General features: G+C 46.2%; 1 protein-coding gene across 2 annotated transcripts; it reads left to right on the top strand.

Moving 5' to 3' along the window:
- Nucleotides 1-1,743: 1,743 nt before the first annotated feature.
- On the top strand, nt 1,744-24,064 carry GOSR2 (golgi SNAP receptor complex member 2). Of its 2 annotated transcripts, none has more exons than XM_079905452.1 (6): nt 1,744-1,991; nt 10,332-10,396; nt 12,006-12,114; nt 13,113-13,245; nt 15,713-15,853; nt 18,959-24,064. In XM_079905452.1, the coding sequence occupies exons 1-6, from the start codon at nt 1,963-1,965 to the stop codon at nt 19,118-19,120; spliced, it is 639 nt and encodes a 212-aa protein (XP_079761578.1). In that variant the 5' UTR covers nt 1,744-1,962; the 3' UTR covers nt 19,121-24,064. The 2 variants fall into 2 exon arrangements, with proteins under 2 accessions (XP_079761578.1, XP_079761579.1); XM_079905453.1 differs by lacking the exon at nt 1,744-1,991 and adding an exon at nt 8,463-9,325.
- Nucleotides 24,065-25,492: the final 1,428 nt, after the last annotated feature.

Below are 25,492 nucleotides of genomic sequence, written 5' to 3'. Positions count from 1 at the left end.
AAATTTCTCTCTCTGCTTGCCAAGAACTCCCTGTGCCCTGCATCTCCATACATCTTAATCTTTCTTGTACTTCAAGGTTTAGCTGAAATCTCATCTCTTCTGGAAAGCCTTCCTTCATCACCAAATTGAAAGGGATCTCTTCCTTCCCTATGTTATGACAGAAACTAATTGTCTTTACTACTCATTACACATTCATACATTGTCTTGCACTGTTACCTTTTCATAATCCCTGTACCCTGTCTCTCTAACTAGCTGATAAGCTTTTTGAGGTTGGGTACCTATTGCTGCAAAATGAACTACCCCAAAATTTAGTGGCTTAAAATATCACCCACTTTACTGTATCTCTTGATTTCCTGGACAGGAATTCAGGCACAGGCTCAGTTGGGCAATTCTTTTGTTCCACGTGGAGTCTACAGAGGTCACTTGGTGGGAGTCAGCTGACGGACAGACTGGTATTGAGGGTACAAGATGGCTTCACTTACAAGTCTGGTGCCTTGGCTGGAAGAGTGGGCTCAGCTAGGCATGTTGACTAGAACACATATAGACATGGCCTTTCCAGCATGATGGCTTCAAGGTAGTCAAACTTCTTCCAAGGTGACTCAGGATCACCAGAGTGAGTGCTCCTTTAGAGGGCTGAGTAGAAGCTGCAAGGCTTCTTATGACTTGGCCTTGGAAACCCTAATATTTCACTCTTGCTACATTCCGTTGCTCAAGCAAGTCACTAAGGCCAGCTCAGATTAAAAAAGAATGGAATTAGACTCCACCTTTTAATCGGAACAGTAGCAAAGAATACAAAACCATCTTTATTCTACCAACACAAGATTGTCCTAAAACCTAGGCAAGCCAAGTCCCTGGCCCAGGTCCCGGGCCTCAGGGTGTCCCATGCTTTGGAGTGCTATTTTAAATTTTTTCTAAGTCCTCCTTAAGTGGCTGGGATCATTCTAGTCTGTTTCTCTAGGGCTGTGTCTTACTTCTATTCCCCCCCCCCCCCCGAGTATCTGTGCCTGGTAATAGCAGGTACTCATTAATAAATATTAGAATAAGTGAAAAAAAAATGTTAGGGAAAGAAGGTACATGGGTGGACAGTCCCTTGGGGCACAAAACTGGGTGGGATCCAGGATACAGGAAAATAGAAGCATCAACTTGTCAAAGGAAGAGGAACATCTCCTCCCTTGGGAGGAATGGTAGATAAGCCTGGGAGGATGGAAACGGATTAGGTCTACGTGGAGAGCCAAGTGTCCAAATCCTTCAAGTCCTAACTCAAATGCCACCTCCTACATTGTCTTTCCTGAATCTCTCACTGGAGCCGACTCCAGCTCACTCAACCTCTTCAGACTTTCTACCTTGTAGATGTTTATTTGTACACACATCTTATTTCCTTTCCTATACCAAGACCTCTTTGACGGCAAGAAGAACCGGTTTCCTCCACAGAACATGTGATACATGGTAACCACTCATTCACTCTGGGTTTATTAGACGGATAAATGGGGTGGGGGACGAGACAGGAGATGCTTGCACCAGAGACTCCAGCGAAGAGTGAAATCTTCAGACCCTCAACAAACAGTTTGAAGCGAAGCCAAGCAGGAATCTTCCCGCACTTCCTCCCGCAAATATGAACTGCTGTCCTCAGGTCTCCAAACTTGCTCTGAGGACCCCACGTCGGTACCTTACGACTGCCCTTACCAATGCCTGACTCAATGCTGGAGACGGCCTCCGGCCAAAACCTAGGCTTCCTCGTCTCCCATCTGAGGCAGAACCTCTGACTACACTTAGCCTTCTTCTCCAGGCCCCTTTACTCGTTTCCCTTCCCCTTTCTCGCAGTCACCACCAGTAGGGCGCGCGTTGGGGCAGCCCTAGCCGGCAGGGAAGGGAGGGTCCTGAGACCGGAAGCCGGAAGCCGGAAGTGGGGCTGTGAGTACGTGTTCTGTGGAAGCCAGCGCGGTACCCGGTGGGGCCGGCAACATGGAGCCGCTGTACCAGCAAACGCACAAGTGAGGGACGAGTCGGGCACGGGCTGGGGCAAAGCCAGGCTGGGCGAGGCCTGCCCCCTGGCTGGGGCCTCGGGCGTCCGCCGGTATGGAGGCCGAGTCCTTCCGTCCGGGCGCTGCAGGGGGGAGCAGCTCGGAAGTGCTCAGTCTTTGACGGAATGCCCAGGTAGCGGAGGCCGGAGGGTCCGACCTGGTGCCCGAGGACATTGGGCCGAATGCCTCCGGGGACCTTGGAGGCCATGACTGCCCGCTGGGTAAACTAGGTGAAGGGGAAGTCGCACTTTGTCCAGCACCTGCCAACTCTATGGTCCGATTTGGTAGAGCTGGTGCGGACTCAGGGCCCCGGCACAGAAGAGTTTACTAGTTGGAGAGTCAGGACGTGTACGAAAAAAGGTCTAATGTGTGGCACAATGAGGTGGAAGGTAAATGAGCAGTACCAGCAGGATCTCCTTAAGTAATTTAGAAGGATCCATCACCGGGATAAGGTCGTCAGAAAAAGTTTAATTAATAGCTCACAGCTCCTAAATGATGTTAGTCCCTACTCTTTATTGACTCAAAACTTGTTGCTTCTACACTGTGATTTTTTTTCTTTTATTCTGATTTTGGTTTATACTAAAGACTGTATTTTTATAATACAAAGAAATTGCTCAGATAGCATTCAGTATTATGCGGTACTTGTTATTCATATCTGGTTACAGGTTACCTTTAAGGAAATTGAATTTTGGTTTAGCTTCTCATAACTTAAATTCCTTGGTAGTGTCCTTTATTCATATTGTCCTGCATTTTTGGAACTTGCTGAAATGTGTAATTGAATATGGAAATAAGATCATACCTGTCGTATTTGGGGGGATGATTTATCTTTCATTGTGGTCAGACATGCATTAACGTAAAAATTTACCATTTTAAAGTTAACCATTTAATTTTTAATTGTTACCAGTATCATTTAGTTTGCCATTTAAAATTATAATCATTTCTTTTTTTATATTTTATTTATTTATGTATGTATGTATGGCTGCATTGGGTCCTCGTTGCTGCACACGGGCTTTCTCTAGTTGTGGTGAGTGGGGGCTACTCTTCGTTGTGGTGTGCGGGCTTCTCCTTGCGGTGGCTTCTTCTTGTTGCAGAGCTTGGGCTTTAGGCGTGTGGGCTTCAGTAGTTGTGGCACACGGGCTCAGTAGTTGTGGCACATGGGCTTAGTTGTTCCGCAGCATGTGGGATCTTCCCCAACCAAGGCTCAAACCCGTGTCCCCTGCATTGGCAGGCGGATTCTTAACCACTGCGCCACCAGGGAAGTCCCTATAATCATTTCTAAGTGTACAGTTCAGTGACATCAAGTACATTCACAGTGTCGTGTAACCATCAACATTATCCATTTCAAGAACTTTTTCATTATCCCAATCAGAAACTCATGTACCCGTTAAGCAGTACCTCCCCATTCTTCCCCAAGCCCCTGGTAACCTGTTCTGCTTTCTGTTTCTGAATTTGCCAATTCTATATATCTCATATAAGTTGAATAATATAATATTTGGCTTATTTTACTTAGCATAATGTTTCCAAGGTTCATGTATGTCACAGCGTGTATCAGAACATCGTTCCTTTTTATGGCTGAACAATATTCTTTTGTGGATACACACATGCGCGCGCGCACACACACACACACACACACACCACGTTTCATTATCCATTCATCTATTGATGGACACTTGGGTTGTTTCCACCTTCTGGCTGTTGTGAATAATACTGCTGAGAACATTGGTGTACAAATATCTGTTTGAGTCTCTGTTTTCCATTTTTTTGGAGTGTATGCCTATACCTATCCTATTCTAACAACTTTCAAATATATGCTGTAGTTTTGTGCTGATGAAAACACTTAAAATCACACCTCCAGGGCCTGGGAAAGAAAGAAAATGGGGACCCACCTCTCTAATGAATTCACAACAAAAGCAATACTTTGGAGCATTAGAATAAGAGGAAGATGATCCAGTTATTGTTTCATTTTCTAAGTTTATGTTTCATTAAGTTGCTGTTTCATTTTCTACTTTTCTTTCTTTTTACTTTGTTGATTAAGTGTTTGGTTTGGGTGGGTGAAAATGTAGAGCCTACTTTGTAATAGTATTGAAATGACAGAATTGGTCTTACACTTTTATTCTCATATAAAAATTATAGGAAGGAACTTTAAAAACTAGATCTGAGAGTCAGTTGGAAAAGGAATGAAACAGGAAATTATGCTCATGTTACTAAGAAAGGGCAGATCTTTTACAATAATAAGGCTCAATGGACTGAGGTGCTTTGAAGTTGATCTGTGATGTACAGTCTCATCTGGTTAGTTAATTTGGTTAAAGGATGTTGCTAAGGAGGCCGCGACCCAGTTTATTTTTAAGAATAATTTTGTTCACAGAGTCTCAGACTACCTGTTATCATTGCAGCAGGTGGCTGATCACATAGTAAACTAGGAAGCTCAATTCTATGTAAACTTAGAGGAGCAATACTCAACGGTGTCCCAAACAAGATTTGTGGAGTGTAGATGAACTACTTACCTCTGCAGGCCTCCAGTGATTTACCCTCAAACTCTGGAGACCCTTGGAGTCTATAGCAGAGCTTGCCAGCTTTTTCTGTCAAGAGCCAGACAGTAAATATTTCAGGCCTTACAGACCATCCGGTCTCTGTAGCCGCTGTTCAACTCTGCTATTATAGTGGGCAAGCAGCTGTAAGACAATATGTAAACAAATGGATGTGACTGTATTCCAATAAAACTTTATTACAAAAACAGACAAGGGGCAAGATCTGGCCAACCACTGCTAGGCCTTCTACTATGCAGTCGTTCATTCATTCATTTATTTAGCACCTGCTTTGTGTCAGGCACCATTCCCAGTGCTAACTGTACAGCCCTGCCCTTAGGGAGTTTACCTTGTTTCACGCTGCAGTATATTCTGATCTGCCTCCTTTCCCCTCAAGGACTGAACCAGGACTGGGGATTCTGGCTCTAGACCTCTTCACCTTGTTTTCCTCATCTGTAAAATGAAGGTTTGGGGCTGATTAAACTGTAAGGCTCCTTTCAGCTCCATAATACTGGTGATTGAGTGTCTTTAAAAGGAAACACACAGAATCCTGTGCGCATCAGCAGTTAACTTTTGCAGTTGCAGAAATTAGTGATTGCAGCTGAATTGACACAGCAGTAACTGAAAGTATTAATTTTACTGGAACTTTGAACCCAATTTATAGTTATCTCTTGCCACGTCCCTGAAAGTACATTGAAATTAGATCAACATTTTAAAGTGTGTATCTTGAAAACGCCTGAACTACCTGAACAATGAATGAAGAGAAAAAAGATGAAAAACAGGTTAAACATTTTGCACTTAAATAATACTGTGTTAGGATGAACTTTATAGAGGAGCTAATAGCCAGGCTTCTATTTTTGAGATCCCAGTGCTTGGAAAGGTGCCCATATTTGTCCAGGATCATTCAGTGCCCTGGACCTTATTATCACTAGAGATTCTGATTCAATAGGTTTGGAGCACAAGAAGCTCTATTTTTAACAAGCTCTCCAGGTGATTTTGATGAACAGCTGGGTTTAAAGACTGCTACCTTATCTCAAAAACAGCTTTTCCTTTTTTTGATTTTCCCTTCTGATGAGAGGCTAAATATAGTAGAGGCAAAGTGGGTGAGTGAAAATGCCCAGATGGTTCCCACTACTTTTAAGCAAAGCTGAGTAAAAACAACAAACTTCTGTATGGTGCTGTATGGGTTACACAGCAGTTCCATATTGCATTTGGATCTACGCTTTAAGTAATTATGATTATCAGTAGCCCGTTTTACAGTTGAGAACACCGAGGCACCAGGGAATTAAATGACTTGTTCAGTGTCCCTCAGCTACTGCACAGTGGCACTAGAACGTCAGCTCAGATCTTTTTACTCCAAAACCCTGTTTCCTGCTCAAGTTGGTCAGAGGCAGCATGGGTGCAAAGTGGGTGTATATGATGGGGGTGGGGTAGTTCCATGGACTTTTAAAAAACAATTATGTTTTTAAATTCTTCCTAGATCTTCTACAGACTTTTTTTTTTTTTTTTTAATCAGCAACAGTGACCCTTGCTTATTTGCTACTAGGTCTCTGCTTGGTTATGTTTTCACCCATGCCCACCATGGACCCCATGCTAGGCAGGGCTAGGACTTCTGATTTCTAGTGTCCACACTCCCAAGTCATGCTTGTGTAGCAGCTGTTTCGTATTGGCTTCAAATGTGTGTCCGAATTCCCAGTTCAGTATAAAACAGATCTGCCACTCGGCACGGCAGTTCCCACCATGCCATTCATGCTTACTTTGTTGTTTTGCATTTATTTCCTCTCGGGCATGACACGTAGAGATTGTATCGCTTTATTGGCTCTAACTTTTTCAGTTCATTCAAAGCAAATAGAGATTGGATGGAAAAAGTCAGTAACATTTCCCTGCAATTTAAAGTTTATCCATTGTAGCTTAGAAAACAGTAAAAGCCAGCTGAAGAGTGCTTATAGGGTTTTGTGGGTATGGGCATTATCTCCTGCTGTCATCGTAGAATTTCGGAATTGAAAGTGACTGGCAAGATCTTCCATTCCAACTCACTTTGGTCGGGAAGACCCTTTATAAAACTCAAGGTAGTTCATGTACTCTGTGCTTAAACATGCCAGAGCTCTTTTTTTCCCCTCTTCTTGAAGAGAGAGTTTGTAATTGTTCTCATTTTTCCCGGGGTTGAGCTGAAATCTGTCATCTTGAAATTTGTACCTTTTGGTTCTGGGTCTCCCTTAAGGAGCAGCCACAGAGAACAAGCCCACTCCTCTTTCTGTATGTCATCTCCAGATACTTGAAGAGCCCCAGCTGCCCCATTTTAGTTTAGTTTTTTCTTTTCTTTTCTCAGAGGATCATTATCACTAGCTCTTTTGACCATTCCTCTTCATAACTTGACTTCTAAACTCTTTTCCAGCCGTCCTGTTCATCTTCCATTGGGAGAAACCTTTAATTGGTAGGGTTCCTTTAGCAGATGGCTCCCAAAGTTGAATGCCAGTCTATATTGTGCATTTGACTTTTTTTTTAACCTCAAGTCAAAATGTGTGGTTTTTTTCCTTTAACATCTTTATTGGAGTATAATTGCTTTACAGTGATGTGTTAGTTTCTGCTTTATAACAAAGTGAATCAGCTATACATATACATATATCCCCATATCTCCTCCCTCTTGCGTCTCCCTCCCACCCTCCCTATCCCACCCCTCTAGGTGGTCACAAAGCACCGAGCTGATCTCCCTGTGCTATGCGGCTGCTTCCCACTAGCTATCTGTTTTACACAAAATGTGTTTTATCCCTGACAAATTCATCTTACTACTTTAGCCTAAATGAAAAATGTTAATATTTGTTTTGTGGTACAATATCCTAAGCACTCACTAGAGCACAGAATCATGTGCAAATTTCATAATCAAACGTTGATTTTTAAAAATTAATTAATTACTTATTTTTGGCTGTGTTGGGTCTTCGTTTCTGTGCGAGGGCTTTCTCTAGTTGCGGCGTGCAGGGGCCACTCTTCATCGTGGTTCGCGGGCCTCTCACTGTCAATGGCCTCTCCCGTTGCGGAGCACAGGCTCCAGACGCGCAGGCTCAGTAGCTGTGGCTCACGGGCCCAGCTGCTCCGCGGCATGTGGGATCCTCCCAGACCAGGGCCCGAACCTGTGTCCCCTGCATTGGCAGGCAGACTCTCAACTACTGCGCCACCAGGGAAGCCCTCAAACGTTGATTTTTAAAAAACACTGAGCAAAACACAGCGCCAAAGGCAGTCCTTTGGTGGAACCTGGAAGTCTTCCCAGGATCCCTTGGGGACCATGGTTTTGCCTGCTATGAGTCCCTCATCCTTAAAGTTTAAAATATTTGTCAATCTAATGGGAGAAATATGATTTCATTGTTTATTATTTTTTAAAATAAATTTATTTATTTTGTTTATTTTTGATGGTGTTGGGTCTTTGTTGCTGCGCGCGGGCTTTTCTCTAGTTGCGCGAGAGCTACTCTTCGTTGCCGTGCACGGGTTTCTCATTGCAGTGGCTTTTCTTGTTGCAGAGCGCGGGCTTCAGTAGTTGTGGCACACGGGCTTAGTTGCTCTGTGGCATGTGGGATCTTCCTGGACCAGGGCTCGAACCCGTGTCCCCCGCATTGACAGGCGGATTCTTAACCACTGCACCACCATGATGTCATTGTTTTTAATTTGCATTTTCCTGATTACTAGAAGAGAGTCTCTTCATATATTTATTGGCCATTTGGGTTTCCTTTTCTGTCAGTTGCCCTTTGCCCATTTTAAAAATTGCTTTGTTTGACTTTTCCTATTGATTTGTAGCAGTTCCTTATACATTTTGAATACTATTCCCTTGTTACCTGCTGCAGGTATCTTCCAGTCTCTGCCTGTCTTTTTTTTTGTAAATTGTGCCTTTGGTGTAAAAAGGGTTTTGTTTTAATGTAGCCAGATCTATCAGTCTTTTCTTTTGTGGTTTGTGGGGTTTTGGGGGTAGTTTTGGTTTTTGTCTTGTTTAAGAAATCCTTCTTTAACCTGAAGTCATAATATGCACGCCTATATTTTCTTCGGAAAGTTCTAAAGCCTCACTTTTTACATTTAGGCTTTAAACCATCTTGAGTTTATCTTTGTGTACTATTACATGAGGTGTCTTTTTTCCATGTGGATAACGAGCTGAGCCATCAGCACTTATTGTAGTCCATTCTTTTCCCACTGCCATTAGAAGTTTACCTCACTGCCCACATCCAGACCTTCAGGGAAGTCCTAGTTCTCTTTTCCATCTCAGCATTGCCATCCAGTCCTCTCTGGCTGTTTTCACGGTTGCCCTGATCCAGATGTTGGTTTCTTCAAGCTGCCTTTCTACATCTGCCTCCATATGTCCACGTGCCTCCATTCTGAAGCATCCAGACTTGCCTTCCTGAAGTAGCAGGTTCTAGGAGTGATTTCCTGGTGCCTCTCAGGACCATGGGTCTTGCCCAGGAGCGCTCTGAGAGTCGTTAGAGAGCTGCTCTTGCTTCTGGGGTCATGGGTCATGTTTAGAGGCCACAGGGACACCCTGGAAAAGACTAGAGGCAAGTTCAAATGAAATTTGGGCTCCTGACTCACATTGGTAAATTTGGGGTCACAGTTTGTGGTGCTCACGGTGGAGGATGGTTGCTGACCTTTCCCTCAAGGGTTGGTGATGATGGAAGAGCTCACAGGTCCCTCTCATGTGGCTCTCACGTGGAGAGACCAGAGGCACCAGGAGGCGATTGTTGGAGTAGGATAAACAGTATCCCCAGGACTGATCACAGAGGACGGCTCGGAAGGGCTCAGCGGGTAGGTGACCTTGCCCAGTCCCCGGGGAGCCTCCAAAAGGTGCTCTGGGGCCTGACGTCCGGGACCGTGCCAGAGGTTCTGGGTGCAGTGTCGGCGTTTCCAAGTGAGATGGCAGTCTCCTCATATTGCCAGGGAAAGATGTTGACCAAACAGGAGATCCGTATCTTTCAGGGCCTTCCTCTAATGGTTTCCTCCAGCTAATCCCTCATCCCCTTCTTCCCTCTGACCCCAACCCTCAGGCAGGCCAGCCTGCTGGTAACGCACGTGATGTGCCTTGCAGGCCTTTTTGCATGTCATTTTCTCCACATCTTCCTTCACCAAATCACGTCTGTCGTCTTCAAAATGATGTTGAGAACTCCCTTCACCCACAAAGCTTTCCCCAGCTCACTCTTCTGTTCATTGCCTTTGCTTAGCACTGCTGCGCCTAGCTCCTCAGCTTTCTTTTTGTTTACACTTCTATGTGTTAGTGTTCTCTTAAATCTTCTTGGGACTTTACAAGTCTATCTGGCCTGTCCTTCCTAATTACACTGTTTCTCAAGGACAAGGATTATATCTCTCTTGCCCTTTGACTCTCCCTAGTACAGACCAGTGCTCAGCACATTGGGTCAAAGAACAGAGAGTAGGATTGGCTGGGTCCAGATCGAGGTTTATCACTTGGTGTGTGACCTTGAACAAGTTACATAACCTTTCTGGGCTTCGGTTTTCTTATTTACAAAATGAGGATGATAATAGTACTTTCCTCATAGGGTTATTGACTTTGCAGAATGTCTCAGATGTGGTAAGCACTCACTAAACGCTGCCTGTCAGTATTATTATTAATATTAATGTTAAAATATTAGAAACTGTGCCAAAACATGTGACCTGAAGCGCCACATACAAATTTTACAGTTCAGCGATACTGTCAATTTAAATCAGCTAGATGTTGGCATTAGAAAATTTGTCTTTCCTGACCAAAACGCTGTTGATTACTCCTGTCTCACTCATTTCCTCCCTCTTCCTTTGATAGGCAGGTCCACGAGATCCAGTCTCACATGGGACGCCTGGAGACGGCCGACAAGCAGTCTCTGCACTGTGAGTAATTAACTATGGAGACCAGAGTCCTTTCTCTGATGACACGGTGCTAATGGGCTGGGTTTCCTGACTGCGTTTCTGCCTCAGGGGCTTAATGATTCAGCGTGGAATGAGTTCTGTTGTTAGGGTGGACAGAAAAACCCTATGGCAAAGTCACTGATTTTCCTGATTGTGCCCTTTGGAATCCCACAAGTCTTATCCCCCATTACCCCTCCACTCAACCTGACATGGCCCTATGGGAATGGAAGTCCTTTCCTCCATCTGTCTTAATCTCATTACCTAGTCTGTAGAGGAATGTGGTCCATAAAAATTCAGAGATGTTTAACTGGAATTGGCCATTTCTTCTGAGCTGAGAACTGTGGCTTTTTAGGCGGATTATTCAGAAACGATGAGCAATATTAATTGGTTTAGTTCCCACACCGTGATTTCCTTTTAGAAGAGTGCTGCTTTCTGTGTTTTCGTTTCTTCTCTGTTGTAAGAAAAGGTCATTTTTCTGAGTCGGTCACACAGGCATTGCTGATCCCCCACCCACTGCAGATGCAGTCCCCTCCTCTCACTCCTCGGCTGGCGCCGTGCCCATTTCTCCTGTTTTCTCACGTCCGCTTTCTGCAGCTCCAAAAGCACCTGGTCTCTTCGTCCTGTGCCGCACCTTGTTCTGAGCCGTGCTCGTTAGCTGTGGGCTCTCCTAGGAAGGTGACATTTCTGTCTCTGCTGTCGTTTCTGTTTCGGGCAGGAGGCAGTCTGGACGCCTTCTGCGCAGTTCAGCTGCTTCTGTCCGTTCACTTTGTTTGCCTTCCCAGCAATCTCGTTGGTACATGATTAGAAATGGAAAAGTGGTCATTTTGACTGTTTATCGAAAGGGATAAGGTAAATGACTGTATTTATCATATCGTTACCTCTGTGGATTCTTTCCTGTTGATATTCGGTCTATTCTGGGGACTCCAACATCAGTCTGCCCATTCTTAAGGGAACTTTTCTCTATGTTTCACATACTAAATCTTTCCCTTTGCACTTTTTTTTTTTTAACCTCATTATGTTCTGTGGGGAGTTCAGTTGGCAGTCTTTCTACGAGATATTTATAACCCATATCTGAAAATAATCTCAAATGAAAAGAGGCCTCACTTTGTATCAGAAAATATTACATTTTGCTTAAAATATTTATTTGGACAATCTTTAAATGTTCATTTTATTTTCTAAAGGCAGGAAATTTATTTCTACAGATGTATCTTCAGCTTTTTAAAAAATTGGCGTTGTTATGGCGTTAACAGCTATATATATATATTTTTTTTGAAACGTTTACAGTCACTTACTATAATTTGAATTTTTTCCCCATCATCATTAGTGTATGCATTTTTCTCCTTTTGAAATACATATTTTTGAGTTCATTTGATATAGAAAAAAGATACGTTTGATTTCTTCCAATTTAAGTTCACTGTTATTATTATTCTTCCAGCAGTTATTCTTTGACTCTGTTTGCCTTCCCAGCAATCTCGTTGGTACATGATTAGAAATGGAAAAGAGGTCATTTTGACTGTGTATCGAAAGGGATAAGGTAAATGACTGTATTTATTATTTTTCCAGTAATTATTCTTTTTTCTCTTTTGTGCAGTAGTAGAAAACGAAATCCAAGCAAGCATAGACCAGGTATTCAGCCATCTAGAGCGTCTGGAGATCTTGTCCAGCAAGGAGCCTCCTAACAAAAGACAGAATGCCAAACTGTGAGTACTCTGACACCCCAGGCCTATCACAGCAGGCCTTTCTCCCAGGGGAGGCCATCACATATTCTGAAAATCCCATTTATACATTGAAAAACTGAGACTATGAAAAGATAAAGTCCCATAAAGAGCACAATTCTGTTTTGAGTGGTACCCCCTCGGAGTAAAAAGCCTGTGTTGTATAACACGGGGAATAGAGCCAATGTTTTGTGATAACTGTGAATGGAGTATAACCTTTAAAAGTTGTGAATCACCATACTGTATACCTGTAACTTATATCATATTGTATATCAACTATACTTCAATTTAAAAAAAAAAAGGAATAAAAAGCCTGTCAGGTTAGTGGCTCAGAAGCCTCATGTCTCCTTTTCTCGTTGGTGTCATTTAGAAATTTTGCCCCCAGTACTGTTTTTCTGACCAGACCCATGGCCACTTGAAACCTAATGCTACCGGGGAGTTTCAGTCTGCTCTTTGGTTCCCACTACATTCTTGGGTGGAAATATCTTGCTCTTAATCACTCCGGTCGGTGTATTTATAATGAAATACTGATCTAATGTTTGATACACCCCCATGAAATTAAAATGAAATCACCCTCACCATCTCTACCCCAGCCCCTGCTCCCAAAAGTTTTATGAAACTTCATAGATGCTTTACTCCAAAGATGCCCTTGGGCTTCTTCCAGGAGAGTGATATAACCCCTAGAAGGTCAGGAAGAGGTCATCAAACCTGCTTCCTGTCACCTGTTCCCTGTCATGCATCCAGAATCAGAGACCAGCAGATATTTAAGTAAAGCTGCTGGAATCTCATGTGCTACCACCCTGCTCTAACCACAAGCTCCTTCTTTACTTTCAACATCATTGATCAAAATCAGATTATTTGTGGGGGATGGATGGCAGGGAGTGGTGTAGGGGGAAGTGTCTTTTTTCCTGAAGACAAAGCCTGGCTACCTCCAATCATTGCTGCTCTGGACTCCTGGAATTTAATCTCTCTGTCAATTCTAGTCGTGTCGACCAGTTAAAGTATGATGTCCAGCACCTGCAGACTGCTCTCCGAAACTTCCAGCATCAGCGATACGCAAAGGAGCAGCAGGAAAGACAGCGAGAAGAGCTTCTGTCCCGCACCTTCACCACTAATGTAAGCCAGGCTCCTGGGTGGGATCTGCGGGAACTCGACAGCTTGTGGGAGCTGCAGCTCAGGGCTCTGAGCGGCGGTCTTTTAGGGGGTGTCTGAAGCAGACTGATCGGACAGGAGGAGAGCAACCGGAAGTGACGGCAGACTTTGTGCATTGCCACAGAGACTAGACCTAAGCAGGGAATCTCTTTCTCTGTCACAAAAACCTGAAGAGGAAGCAGTTAAATTGAGGGAACGAGCAGAGGTGAAAATTACCTGGTTTGACTGGTCCGATGCAGAGAGGTGGACATTCACATGGTGGAAATGTTTTCCTGATCAGATCGAGACAGATGATTAGAACTTAGGCTGTTTGCAGTGAGGGCAGCGTTTCAAAGCTGCCTTCAGGCAGTTGCCATTGGTGGGGGGGGGGTGTGGGGGGTGTGTGTGTGTGTGGTTCCAGTGTCAGATGCATTAAAATGTTTTTGCCCCTAGTCTGAGCGGCAGTTTGGAGGGATTTGTTAACAAATATTTCATTTTAGTGGGATTGCTTGACTCGAGCCTGTTTGAAAGTGGCCTCTTGGTTTGCACGTTGGATTTCTTAGGACGCCCTTGTCCGTGTCCTTTGGTCTCAAGAGGATCATTTCCCACACATGGCTGTAGAACGTACTGGCCTTTGTCGTGTCCTGCATATGTATTCCACCAAATTAGGTGGGTCTTGGTGTGTGGCGGGGGGAGAGTTGCTTGTTTGTTTTGTTTGTTTTTACAGAGAGTTTCATTTTCTAAAAAGATCTTAGCTTTCTAAGCCTATCATCAGAATTCAGATCAGCTCCCACTTTGCAGATGTTTAACTCTCTTTGCTGTGTCCACACTTGGAATAATGTCCCCAGGTGCTTCAGAATGTGCCTATGTAGTTTGGTTTCTCTAGCGCAAGCAGTCAGGTAACTGTGATTAACACTTCAGAAGTTCAATGAACATGTGTTGGTGGTATAATGGTAAGCAGAGCTGCCTTTCAGAAGAGTAGAGAACTGTACAACACACGAAAAGGTGGTGGCATTGGTTATTCCAGCCTTTTTAGGCCATGGATGATGGCTCAGAATTATTTTGTTTCTTACCAGCCTAGTGTGATGCTGTGCATACACTGGGCCCTTAATAAAAACTGATTGGCCGAATGAACTTCTTCCTGGTCTTTCTACGATCGGGAGGTATAATACATTTTTCTGAGAGATAACAGCCCATCAGCTATACCTTTTCAGATGGGAGGGTAAGAAAGATTTGTATATAAAAGGCATTCAATAAATACTTGTCAGATAAATGAAAAGAAGTCTCTAATTGATTCAAACACTGGAGTCTTGACCCACAGAGCATCAGCTTATGCAGAATGCTATTTAAGGTACCGAGAGTAAAGCGTGTGTAAATTAAAAACCATGACTCCTACCTCTGAGAAACTCCCGTGTTAGGGTGGGGGGACGTATACCTGAATGAAAAATGATTGTGAACTTGAGCAGCCAAGAAAAGGTGCTTTAACCTCTTCATGATGATGGAAAGTGGTAAAAGTGGCACTGCTTGGCAGAAGAGTTTGTAATGGTCAGGAGGCGGGAGAGAAGACAGTGCTGTGGCTGGTCGTGCCCTGCTTCTGTGTCCTTCCCACTTGCCGTGTAAAAGTGGAGCCCTGGGATTGGTCTTGCTTTTCTCCCTACAGGATGGTTAAGAGGGCAGGCTCTGCACCCAGCACTGGGATTCGTGCCCCGCTGGACGTCTTACCAGCTCTGCGTACTCTTGAACAAGTCATTCCACCTCTCTGGGTTTCCGTTTCTTCATCTAAAACAGGGATAATATCATAACTACTGCGTAAGGGTAGAGTGAGGATTAAGTGAGCTTAGGGTAAAGAGCATGCAGAGTGGAAAGCACTTGATCAGTATTAGTTTTTTCTCCCTTCGTTTCTTTATAGACTTTCTTCCCTGCTCAGGTGGATAGACCCATCCTCAACACCATTAGGCTTTTAATAGAAAACAGTCTCTTCTCTCCTTAGTCAGTCTGTCTAATTGGAGGGATAAGCTGTAGATAAAATAGCCGGAGGACAAAAGCAAACCTTTAACACTGCACTGAGGGAAAGCCAAGTAAAGGAACATTTGGAATAAGCTAGTTAGCAAGGAGTCAGAGAAAGCCTTTAGGAGAAGCCCAGCAAGGTCTTAGAAGAATAGAGTTTTTCCTAAGTTGGGGGAATGATAATGGAGGCAGGGATGAACAAGACTTGTGTGGTGGAACCCACTTGCAGAGTGATAGGTCTGAGAATTCCTTTTCCTCTGAGTGAACAGAGGCCACCCCAGATCTTTGCTTTTTCTTCTCTGTTAAGTTCCTCTGATTCTCGCACCATTCCCTCTGGCTGTTTTTCCGGCGTGACCTTGGCCAGGAGGCACAGCGGTCAGATGTGGTGGGGCCCCTGGAGCTGACCAGCAAGCAGAGTAACCAAGCGCCTGCGTTTCTTTCACAGGACTCCGACACCACCATACCAATGGATGAATCACTGCAGTTCAACTCCTCCCTCCAGAAAATTCACCACGGCATGGATGACCTCATTGGAGGCGGGCACAGTATTCTGGAGGGACTGAGGGCCCAGAGACTGACCATGAAGGTGGGGGCCCTCTTGGGGGACAGGGAGAAGGCCTTTTGTTTTGGCTTTATCCAAAAGTGTGGGACCTGCGTTTACCTTTTGATCGCATACCCCTAAATTGTGATAACTGTGATAGTGAGACAGAGCCTTTGAGTTTGGGTTCCTTTCTGTTGGAATTGAATTATTATGAGTCCAAAAGGAGCCAGATTCCCTTTGCCAGTAGGTGTTTCTTGTGTTTGCAATGAACCATAATGTGGCATCTCTTGGTATCCAGGTCTTTTTCCATTTCCTGAACTTAATGTAAAGTGACTGCTGCTATGAGAGGAAGCAGTAATGGACTGGGAAATTCTGTTACAGAATCCGCTCTCTCAAGAGGGAAGACGCAGCTGTACTTGGCCTCTCGCTCTCTTTCGGTTTTCCTGTGTGGCGCCCCCCACCCACCCCGCGCCCACCGGTGGACGGCCTTATAGCCGAGACCTCTGTACTGCAGCAACTGAAGGGGGTCTTAGGGCTGCCTTGGTTGACTAGCAGCGGGTGCCTTCTAGAGCACAGGCTGGTGATCCCCAGTGACTCTTCACTCTCTCTTTCGCAACAGGTATTCCTAGAAGCCCTGCCCCGTTGGCTGAGACTCAAAACCCCTGGGAGTGGTTTACAGAAACATTACACAGCCTCTGATGTCAGTCATGATGTTTCAGCCTCAGCCCTTTTCCTGTGTCAACCCTGATGGATAATGGGGTGTGGGCTGTGTCTGTTATCAGGGTGTGGTCCCCAGTGGACAAAGCCCTCCCAGCCACTGAGCTGTGAGAAGCAGTCACTCGGAAGCGTGAGCTTTATCTTAGTTTTTGTTGGACTGTGTTGAGCCTGTCAGCTCCATGGGACTTCTGTACATTTCTGAGCAGCGCCTGCCACCTTTACCCAGGAGAAGGTCAGACGAGCTGCGAGTGACACTTATCTCTTGCTGATGGCCGCAGCGCTTCAAATGGTCTGGAAGCGTGGTCTCTGACAGCTCCATGGGTGCCCCCCTTTCAGAACAGCCACCTGCAGTAATCTAAACTGATACATGATGGTTAATCCTCCCTTTCTTTAGAAAACTGCTGGCCTCCTTCCCATATCTCAGAAAAACAGTAAAACCCTTTTAGGACGAGACTCACCATGTCACACTCAAGTTGACCCGCTGGGGGTCAGAGCTTATTGTTAAAGCACATGTCAGCTTCTTCCCGAAGTCTGGTGTCACTGAGGAGTCCAAGCAACTTCTGCCCCGACACTGCCCCCAGAGGTGAAGCGCCGGGAAGTCTGGTGGGCAGTCAGGGGCTGGAATGAGAGGCTTCTAATTCCGTTTCCTCTGCACGCCTACTATACCTGTCTTTTGCCTCTTGGTTCCCTCCACCTGCCTCCTACCCCACTTCTGTCAGGGAAGTTTCTGCCCAAACCATTTGAAAGGAACCGGGCCTTGATTTGGGGTGGAAAATGAATAACATTTTTGAAATTTATGTTAATTTTCAAGTGATTTTCGAAGCTTGGTACTTGAACTTCACAGAGTGATGAAATAATCTGCTCTTTCAGAGCTAAGCGGAGTCTTTAGTGACAGTCTAGTTTATACCATCATTGTTATGGGAAAAACATGTCTCTGGTCTCTGGCAGAGATAAAGTTTGACCTGAGTGATCTCTCTCCGTGAGGCTTGTATATCATTGTCTGGGCAGAGCGTGGGTCTTGAACTCCTGTCCGTGATGCCTGTGTTCTCACCTCTCTTGCATCTTCTCTCAGTTGCTCATTACTGTGTTCACTTAAAAAATGGTTGCAGGACATTAGGTTAGATGCCGTCATACAGATGCAGTTGGTGATGTGTGTAAGTTAAGTTGGGGTCTGCCCAGCTTTCATTTATATTTGTTACTTCATACGAAATTGAATGTGCTTAAAAATGAAAATTAGAAAGCAGAGAGGAAGGGTGGCCTGGGTGGTTTGGGCTGTTGGTTTAGGAATAAAATACTCTTTTGTTTTGGGTGGTGGGTGATGACATTCCTATAAGGAGTTGTAGGTCCTTGGGTTGGTGTCTGCCAGTTGTGTTTCTGTGGTTCCATCTTGCCCCCTTCAAACTCTCTTATAAACGTGGACACAGACCCATACGTTGTACTCAGCAGAATCCCTGCGGTTTCTCCTCTACAGAGTACACAGGCTGAGCGCAAGCATTTTAGAGCCAGGGAGCAGAGAGAAGTTTTTTGATGTTGCCTTTTTTTCAATATAAAATATTCTAATTTAAAACTTTTTTTATGGAGGTATAATGTGCATACGGTGAGGTATACAGATCTTATTTGTACAGATCATTGAATTTTGACAAATACATCCATCCGTCTTTGTAACTCACACTGCTGTCAAGGCAGAGACCGTTTTCACCACCCCTGAAAGATCCCTTGTGCCCTTTCCCAGTCAGTCTACCCCTGTTCCCTCCGCCCGCCCCAGGCAACCACTGTTCTAATTGATTTCACCATTTATTAGTTTTGACTGTTGTTGAACTTAATGTAAATGTATTCACATTACGATTTTGTGTGTGACTTCTTCCTCTCAGGAATGTTTTCCAGGCTCATTCGCATTGTTACATGATGTAATCAGGTCCTTTTTATTGCCCAGCAGTATCCCGTTGTGCACAGAACACACATTGTTAATCCATCCTCTGGTTGATATACACCTGGATTGTTTCCAGTTTGGGGACATTCTTCTGTTTTCTTCTAGAAGCTTTATTATAGTTTTAGCGTTTTTGTTTAATTCTACGAACGAATTAATTTTTATGTATAATATGAATCAAAGGTCTTTTTTAACACTAATATATTACATACAGACATATATGTACGTGTGTGTATGTGATACATACATGTGATACTCATTATACACCATCTGTTCCAGCACATTTGTGGAAGACTTTCCTTTCCCCCTTGCTTTGCTCTACAACCTTGACCAAAAGTCATTTGGCGATAGGAGCGTGATCTGTTTCTGGTGGCCGCTGCTGCTTGTATGCTTTAGGCATGACCAGGAGACTGTCTGTTGGTAAAGCCCCATCTTGTGATGACATTCACCCATCCTTGGTAGAAGGAGTTGATCTTTGTTTTTCTTCCTCTTCTCGTCTGTCCCAGGGGACCCAGAAGAAGATCCTCGACATTGCCAATATGCTCGGCTTGTCCAACACAGTGATGCGGCTCATCGAGAAGCGAGCTTTCCAGGACAAGTACTTCATGATCGGTGGGATGCTGGTCACCTGTGTGGTCATGTTCCTTGTGGTGCAGTACCTGACCTGAGCCAGCCAGGCCCCGTGGCTGAACAACGGTCCCACGGCGTGAGAGTGTGTGTGAGTGTGAGTGTGCAAAGAGAGGGAGGCCCGGAGGCTGCCTTCTGAAATGTGTGCCCATCTTAACTGTGAAGACCACTCAGAAGTAATTGTGACCTGCAACCTGGTGGGAGTTTCAAACCTCTGTTTTTTGTGACATCTTGGAGGGGAAACTCGTGCTACCAAGATGTGGTGCTTAGGAAATGAACGAAGTGTCTGTTCTCTCTCATGCTCACTGTCACTCTCACTGGGGGAGGAAGTGATGCAAGGGTAAGGGAGGACCAGGGAGAGGGGAGGAAGAGAATGGCCTTGGTGGTTTTTGTCCTCATAGCTGATGTGCACCCAGGAAGGCTTTCACGGTGAGCTTGCAGACAGGACTGTCCACTCTTTGCCATCCACTGGCCTTTCTGGCTCCTAGTAGATAGTCTAGAGCAGAAGCAAAGAGAGGAGGGGAAAGAGGTCTTCTTTTCCTGCACCCACTACAGTAGGTGGGTTCACATGCTCTTGCTACTAGCCACCTTCCCCCACACCCTTACAAAAAATAATGACATGCCAATGACTGACTGCTAATACTCGTCGTCCTTCCCCGGAAGCAGCTACCTAGAGGAAACAGAGGCATTGGCACTGTTGCTGAAAGCAAGATTTTCCACATCATGGATGTTGGGTGTTTCTCCTTTCTAAAGTAAGGCCACTGTTAACTCCCTGGGAATGGTCAGTCTTGAAACTGAAGACCCTAGTCACCGATATTTTTCCCAGTAGTTAATGGTTGGCTTTTAAGACTGCAGCCTGGCACCCGTGCCCAGGCTTTGGTGGGTGTTTGCCCCTTATCAGGTAGCTGTGAGCAAAGGTTAGTGATTTGTCTTTTACAGTCTCATCTCTAGTTTTAGTGTCTCTAATTAATAATTGGCTCTCTTCCCTTCCTTGAAATATATTAGCAACTGCCAGCCAAGCCTCCATTCTGCCCAGCCAGTGTGGGCACATGCCTCCCTGGAGACGTCTCTGGTGTGTATGTCCTTGTAAGACTCTGTTTTCAGGGACCAGGACCTTTTTCCTTCTCGGACCAACCCTAGATTAAGGCTGTACCGGTACCCGGCGTATTGTGGAATTTATTGTAAAGCCAGTCTGTTCAAGGAGACTAATCACTGAAAGTACCAGAAAGACCTGGTTAGCCTATTTTTTCATCTGTCACAGGCCCTACCAGCCCTAGGCTCAGTATGGCAAGACATAAATAACACTCACAGTTTCCCAGAGGAACTGTAAACCTGGTCAGTATTAACCCCACCTTTGACTGTCTTGCCCTACCTACTTCCCGTCTTTGTTTCTTGTCATTTGGACTATCTTCTGTCATCTTTCTCTTTTCTGTGTGTTTTCTCTTCCACCTTCCTTCTTTACCACCCCCCCCCCACCTGTTTCTGTAGCAGTATTGATCTTTGTAGGCACATCTGTGGCATAGATCCCTTTTGGGGGAATGATTCTTAATTGTCACAGGTTTTGTTTTTTTGGTTTTTTTTGCTGTACGCGGGCCTCTCACTGTTGTGGCCTCTCCCGCTGCGGAGCACAGGCTCCGGACACGCAGGCTCAGCGGCCATGGCTCACGGGCCCAGCCGCTCCGTGGCATGTGGGATCCTCCCGGACCGGGGCACGAACCCATGTCCCCTGCATCGGCAGGCGGACTCTCAACCACTGCGCCACCAGGGAAGCCCTGTCACAGATTTTTAACATGAGTTTCCTGGGTACTGATTTCACACTTTTGGTAGGATCTCTGTTGCTCTTACTTGTCTGGGCTAAACAGGGGCCCTGGGTTTCCAAGGAAAGGGGAATCTTTGATCCCTTCATAAAAGGATTGAAGGCTCTGCCAGAGTGAAAACATTGGCCTGGTGGATGGACAGAGGGGTGGAAGCATCTTCAGACCTAGCTCTGACTTTGGGGAGGCCCAGTTGGAAATTTCCATCATACCCAGCACCCCTGCCATCCCAGGGACCCAGCACAGGTCTCTTAGCAGTGCATGAAATGGGTTTTTAAACTGCACAGACTTGGCTCTGAGCCTGGGCACCTGAGGATCCTACCAGACAGTGCACTTTGGAAGAAGAAGATGTACAAGGAGCAGCTAAGCCATTTGGACTTGAACTCTGGGGAGGCAGAAACTCCTCCCACCCTCTGCCCTCTGTTGGCTGATGTGACACCTATTTGTAATGTACACCAGTCTGTTTCCACACTTGCCTTTCTAGTGATTGTTGGCCTCGACGAACCAGAAGTAAGGCCTTCCTTCGTGCTGCACCTTCAGAGCCATTCTCCCTACTTTGTAATAAAAATAGAGGGGGCAGTTCGTGGGTCTTCACCACCCGGAGCTAAGGAACAGCAGCCACAGTATGTCTGGAGACCCTGGGGCACCTCGTGTCATCGTGTGCTTGCCCTTCCCTGTCACACATTGGCTTTCAGTGCTCTGTGAGCAACACACTTTTTTGTCTCCACAGTCCTCAGAGTGTAGGGCAGGGTCTCCAGGCCAGGGAAGGAGCACCCTCTAGTGGAGTTGGGGTGAATTCTCAGGTGCAAGAATCTCCAGGAGCCGCCTCTGCGACCTTGTACAGGATTTTGGTGTACCTATTGTGATTTAAGACAGGTGGGTTGTCAAGGAATTTGGAGAATCTTCATTCCGTGGATGTGTACTCCAGGTGTGATAACCTTAAGAAAAGCCGAACTCCACGACCAAGTAAGTAGGAGAGTCTTCATTTTATAGAAAGCTTCGCTGCTGGGATTTTTCCTGTCCTTTGCCCTGATGAGTTTAAATGGGTTTGATTTGCAAATTTGGCTTTACACTCATTGTTTTTGAAACACATCAGTTGAATAAAGTTGCTGTTTATTTTATTTAGAAAATTACATTTTGTAAAGGAATTTGACATTCATCGTCATAACCAATGACCCTTTTTTTCTCTCAGGCCAGAGATTCTGAAACACTGTTCCGAGATGAGGGGTGGGTTGGCTGCCTCAGCAGTAGCTGGGAAACTTTTTAAAAATTATGGATTCCTCCGGCCTACCCCAGACCTTCTGCATTAGAATATTTTTTAAGTCTCTAAGGTAATTCTGATGTGTGTCTTTTATTTATTTTCCACATTTATTTAGGTATTTTATATTTGGCTGTGTTGGGTCTTTGTTGCTGCCCGCGGGCTTTCTCTAGTTGCAGCGAGCGAGGGCTACTCTTTGTTGCGGTGCACGGGCTTCTCATTGCAGTGGCTTCTCGTTGCGGAGCACAGGCTCTAGGTGCGTGGGCTTCAGTAGTTGCGGCACGAGGGTTCTATAGTTGTTGCTTGCAGGCTCTAGAGCACAGGCTTAGTAGTTGTAGCACGCAGGCTTAGTTGCTCTGCAGCATGTGGGATCTTCCTGGACCAGGGCTCAAACCCTTGTCCCCTGCATTGGCAGGCAGATTCTTAACCACTGCGCCACCAGGGAAGCGGTAGACAGAGGCTTTTGTTTTTTTGCTTTTTTGTTTTTTTTGCAGTACGCGGGCCTCTCACTATTGTGGCCTCTCCTGTTGCGGAGCACAGGCTCCGGACGTGCAGGCTCAGCGGCCATGGCTCACGGGCCTAGCCACTCCGCGGTGTGTGGGATCTTCCCAGACCAGGGCATGAACCCGTGTCCCCTGCATCGGCAGGCGGACTCCCAACCACTGCGCCACCAGGGAAGCCCCAGAGGCTTTTGTTTTAATCAAAGACTATAGCATTTGAAAACATGCGAACTAAGCATATATGAGTGAAGAGCAAAACTTATCAAGTCCAAAATATCAAGTCTTAATTTGTTTATAACTTATTCCAGGAAAGATTTAAGGAGACTTAGAGGAAATAACTAAGACAGTGAAATATAAAGAAGTGAGAACCAAGAACAAGTCAGTAGAATGTCAGTGCCAAGAAAAAGACACATGCAAGTCATGAAGCCCCACAAAAACACTCTGGGGAATCCCTGATTAGGCCTGGAGCCAAAGCAAAGAGAGAAGCATGATCTGTTACTGTCTGTTGAAGGGTAGGATGTCATATTTGCTCAGAGGAGAGCCCAGACCTTGACTACTGCTAGCTTGCCTGTGGCCCTTACTGGAAGTCAGGCATGGTTAGTTTCCCGGGTCGTCCCTCTAATCGTCACAAAGCCTCTGAGTTAGGCTATGTGTCATTTCCTTTGTGCAGATGAAGGGATGGAGCTTTAGTGACTTTTCTCAAGGCCCCACAGGGAGTCCTGGAGGAACCAACCCCTCTTCTGTCCGGCTTCATAGCCCAGGCTGATAAAACACTGCACCCGTGCTCGGGACGAGTTGCAGGAGACCAAGGCAGCTTTCTGGGATTGGGTAAAGGGCTGTAACGCATTTGGTGCACCTTACATGGCAGGTTCTCTGCTCTGAAGTATTTTCCTTATTTGAAGGGGGAGAGAGAATTTGAGGAGGAGCTTCTGGAGTGGAGAATGGAAGGAGTACTCAGATCTTGCCACTAGGGGACGACATAACCCTTTTTGGCTGGTCTGCCCAGAACTCGGCTCTGCCTTAGGGCTGGTGTACTTGGAAGAGGAGGAAACACCTGCAGATTTAGTTTGCTTCAGATCCAGAAATTCCCTGCCGAGTAGCGGCTTCGGGCTCCCTTCGAGCTCCCTGGAGCTCTCAGGGTATGGCCCCAAATGCCTTCTGAAATCCTAGTTCATTGTGGTTTCTAGGGCTCCCCTCCCCTTTCAGTCTTTCCCTCAGCACACGGGCATATTGCAAACAAGGGTGGAAGGTGTTCCCCGGTGTGATGTCAGTTCCTTCTCCCCTTTTTGTGTCCTTTCGTGTCATGTGACACATGGGAGAGGAGGGAAGTGGCATGGCGGTGAGGGGACTCTGCAGGTCCTTGGCCCGCTCAGGTGCGGTTGGCAAGCCCCCCCACCATAGAACCTCCTTGACGAGCAGGCCCCCCCTCATCCCCACGTCCCGCTAGCAGAGGGCTCCCAACCTTGGCTCCACATCGGGATTCCCTCCAGAGCTTTTAAAGATACCTGTGTGTGGGGTTTACCCTGATCCACTCTGATATAATTGGCTTGGGTTGCAGCCTGGATATGGGGAGTTTTAAGGGTTGCCCAGGCATTTGTAATGTGTAGACAAGGGTGAGAGAGACTGGACTAGCACAGGAGGGTTCTACCCAAGGCAAGGCGGGGGACCACTTCCCCAGACCAGCTGGGAATGGGGTAGAAGCTTACTTTTCCCATGTGGTTTGGGAAGGGGCCAGATCCTTCCTGGCCTGTGGACCCCCTCATTGACTGATGCCTCTGTGTCTGCTGAGGACAGTACCTTAGTGTGACAGGCCAGCCTGTCACTGACCCCTCCAGTGCACCTCTTGGCCCTCCCTACCAGCCCTGCCCGGTTCTCCATCCTCCCTGGACTGCTTGGCCTTCTGGGAACATGCCATGCCCTTTTGTACATCTGCATCTTTGTTTCCACCCCCAGCATACCTCTAGCACCACATAGTCCCTGGGGAGTGGTAGTTGTTGGGGTGTCCTCACTGCAGGGACCTTTCTTGTGCATCCTGTGCACAGTAGGCGCCCCACAGGTATTGGGTCATGGCCTGTAGGAGGGCACTTGAGCCCGGCCCAGGCAGCTGACAGACTTCTGAGAATGGAGGCCATGGACCAGCTGCGTTGCTGTGGCTAGGCCAGGAGGAAGCCGGAAGGGTGAAGGCCACTGGTGGCACTGGCCTTGTGCTTGTAGGCCCTCAACAGCAGCGATGGTCACTGTGAAAGCAGGTGAGGCACGGGAGGGAAAACGCGCCAACCAGCACTGTTTGGGGAGAGACGAGGGGGCAGCTAATTCGTTCTGGCTCTAAAGCTGAAAGTCCTGAATCCTGGTGACCTCCTCAGGCTGGAGTAAACCAGGGTGGTTGGTCATCCTGTGGACACTAAAGCCTGTGACTGACTCAGGGCACCCAGGAAGAGGGGACTGTGGCTGTGGAGGCTGTCTCCCTGGCCTAGCAGTTCTGTTGGTGGTGTCTCCCCAGCCCCTCCTCCTGGAGAGCTGACATAGACTTGCCCAGGCCCAGCAGGGAAGCCTTCCACCTCCTCAGCCTTGGGTACCCAGCTACCAGAGCCCCGGCACATGCCCAGCACCGTGTTAGCTGTTTCAGGGCAGACAGAGGGGTCGGGAGCAGCCTCTGCCCTCTGCGGCTAGCAGTAATTAAAGAGGCACGACGCAGCAGTAGAAGCCCTGAATCTAGGATGCGGACGCCTGGTCTCAAGTCGCAGCCCTGCTGGCAGCAGCCGCATGGCAGGCACCTCTCTGAACCTAAGCTCGCTCCTCTTAGAATGGGAGTAACACCTGTCTTTGTCCCTTCCCAGGGTG

The sequence above is a fragment of the Stenella coeruleoalba genome (genome assembly GCF_951394435.1).
Source record: "Stenella coeruleoalba genome assembly, chromosome: 19".
Taxonomy (NCBI): Eukaryota; Metazoa; Chordata; class Mammalia; order Artiodactyla; family Delphinidae; genus Stenella; species Stenella coeruleoalba.
The sequence above is the reverse complement of the archived record's forward strand: the minus strand, read 5'-3'. Positions and strand labels throughout refer to the sequence as shown.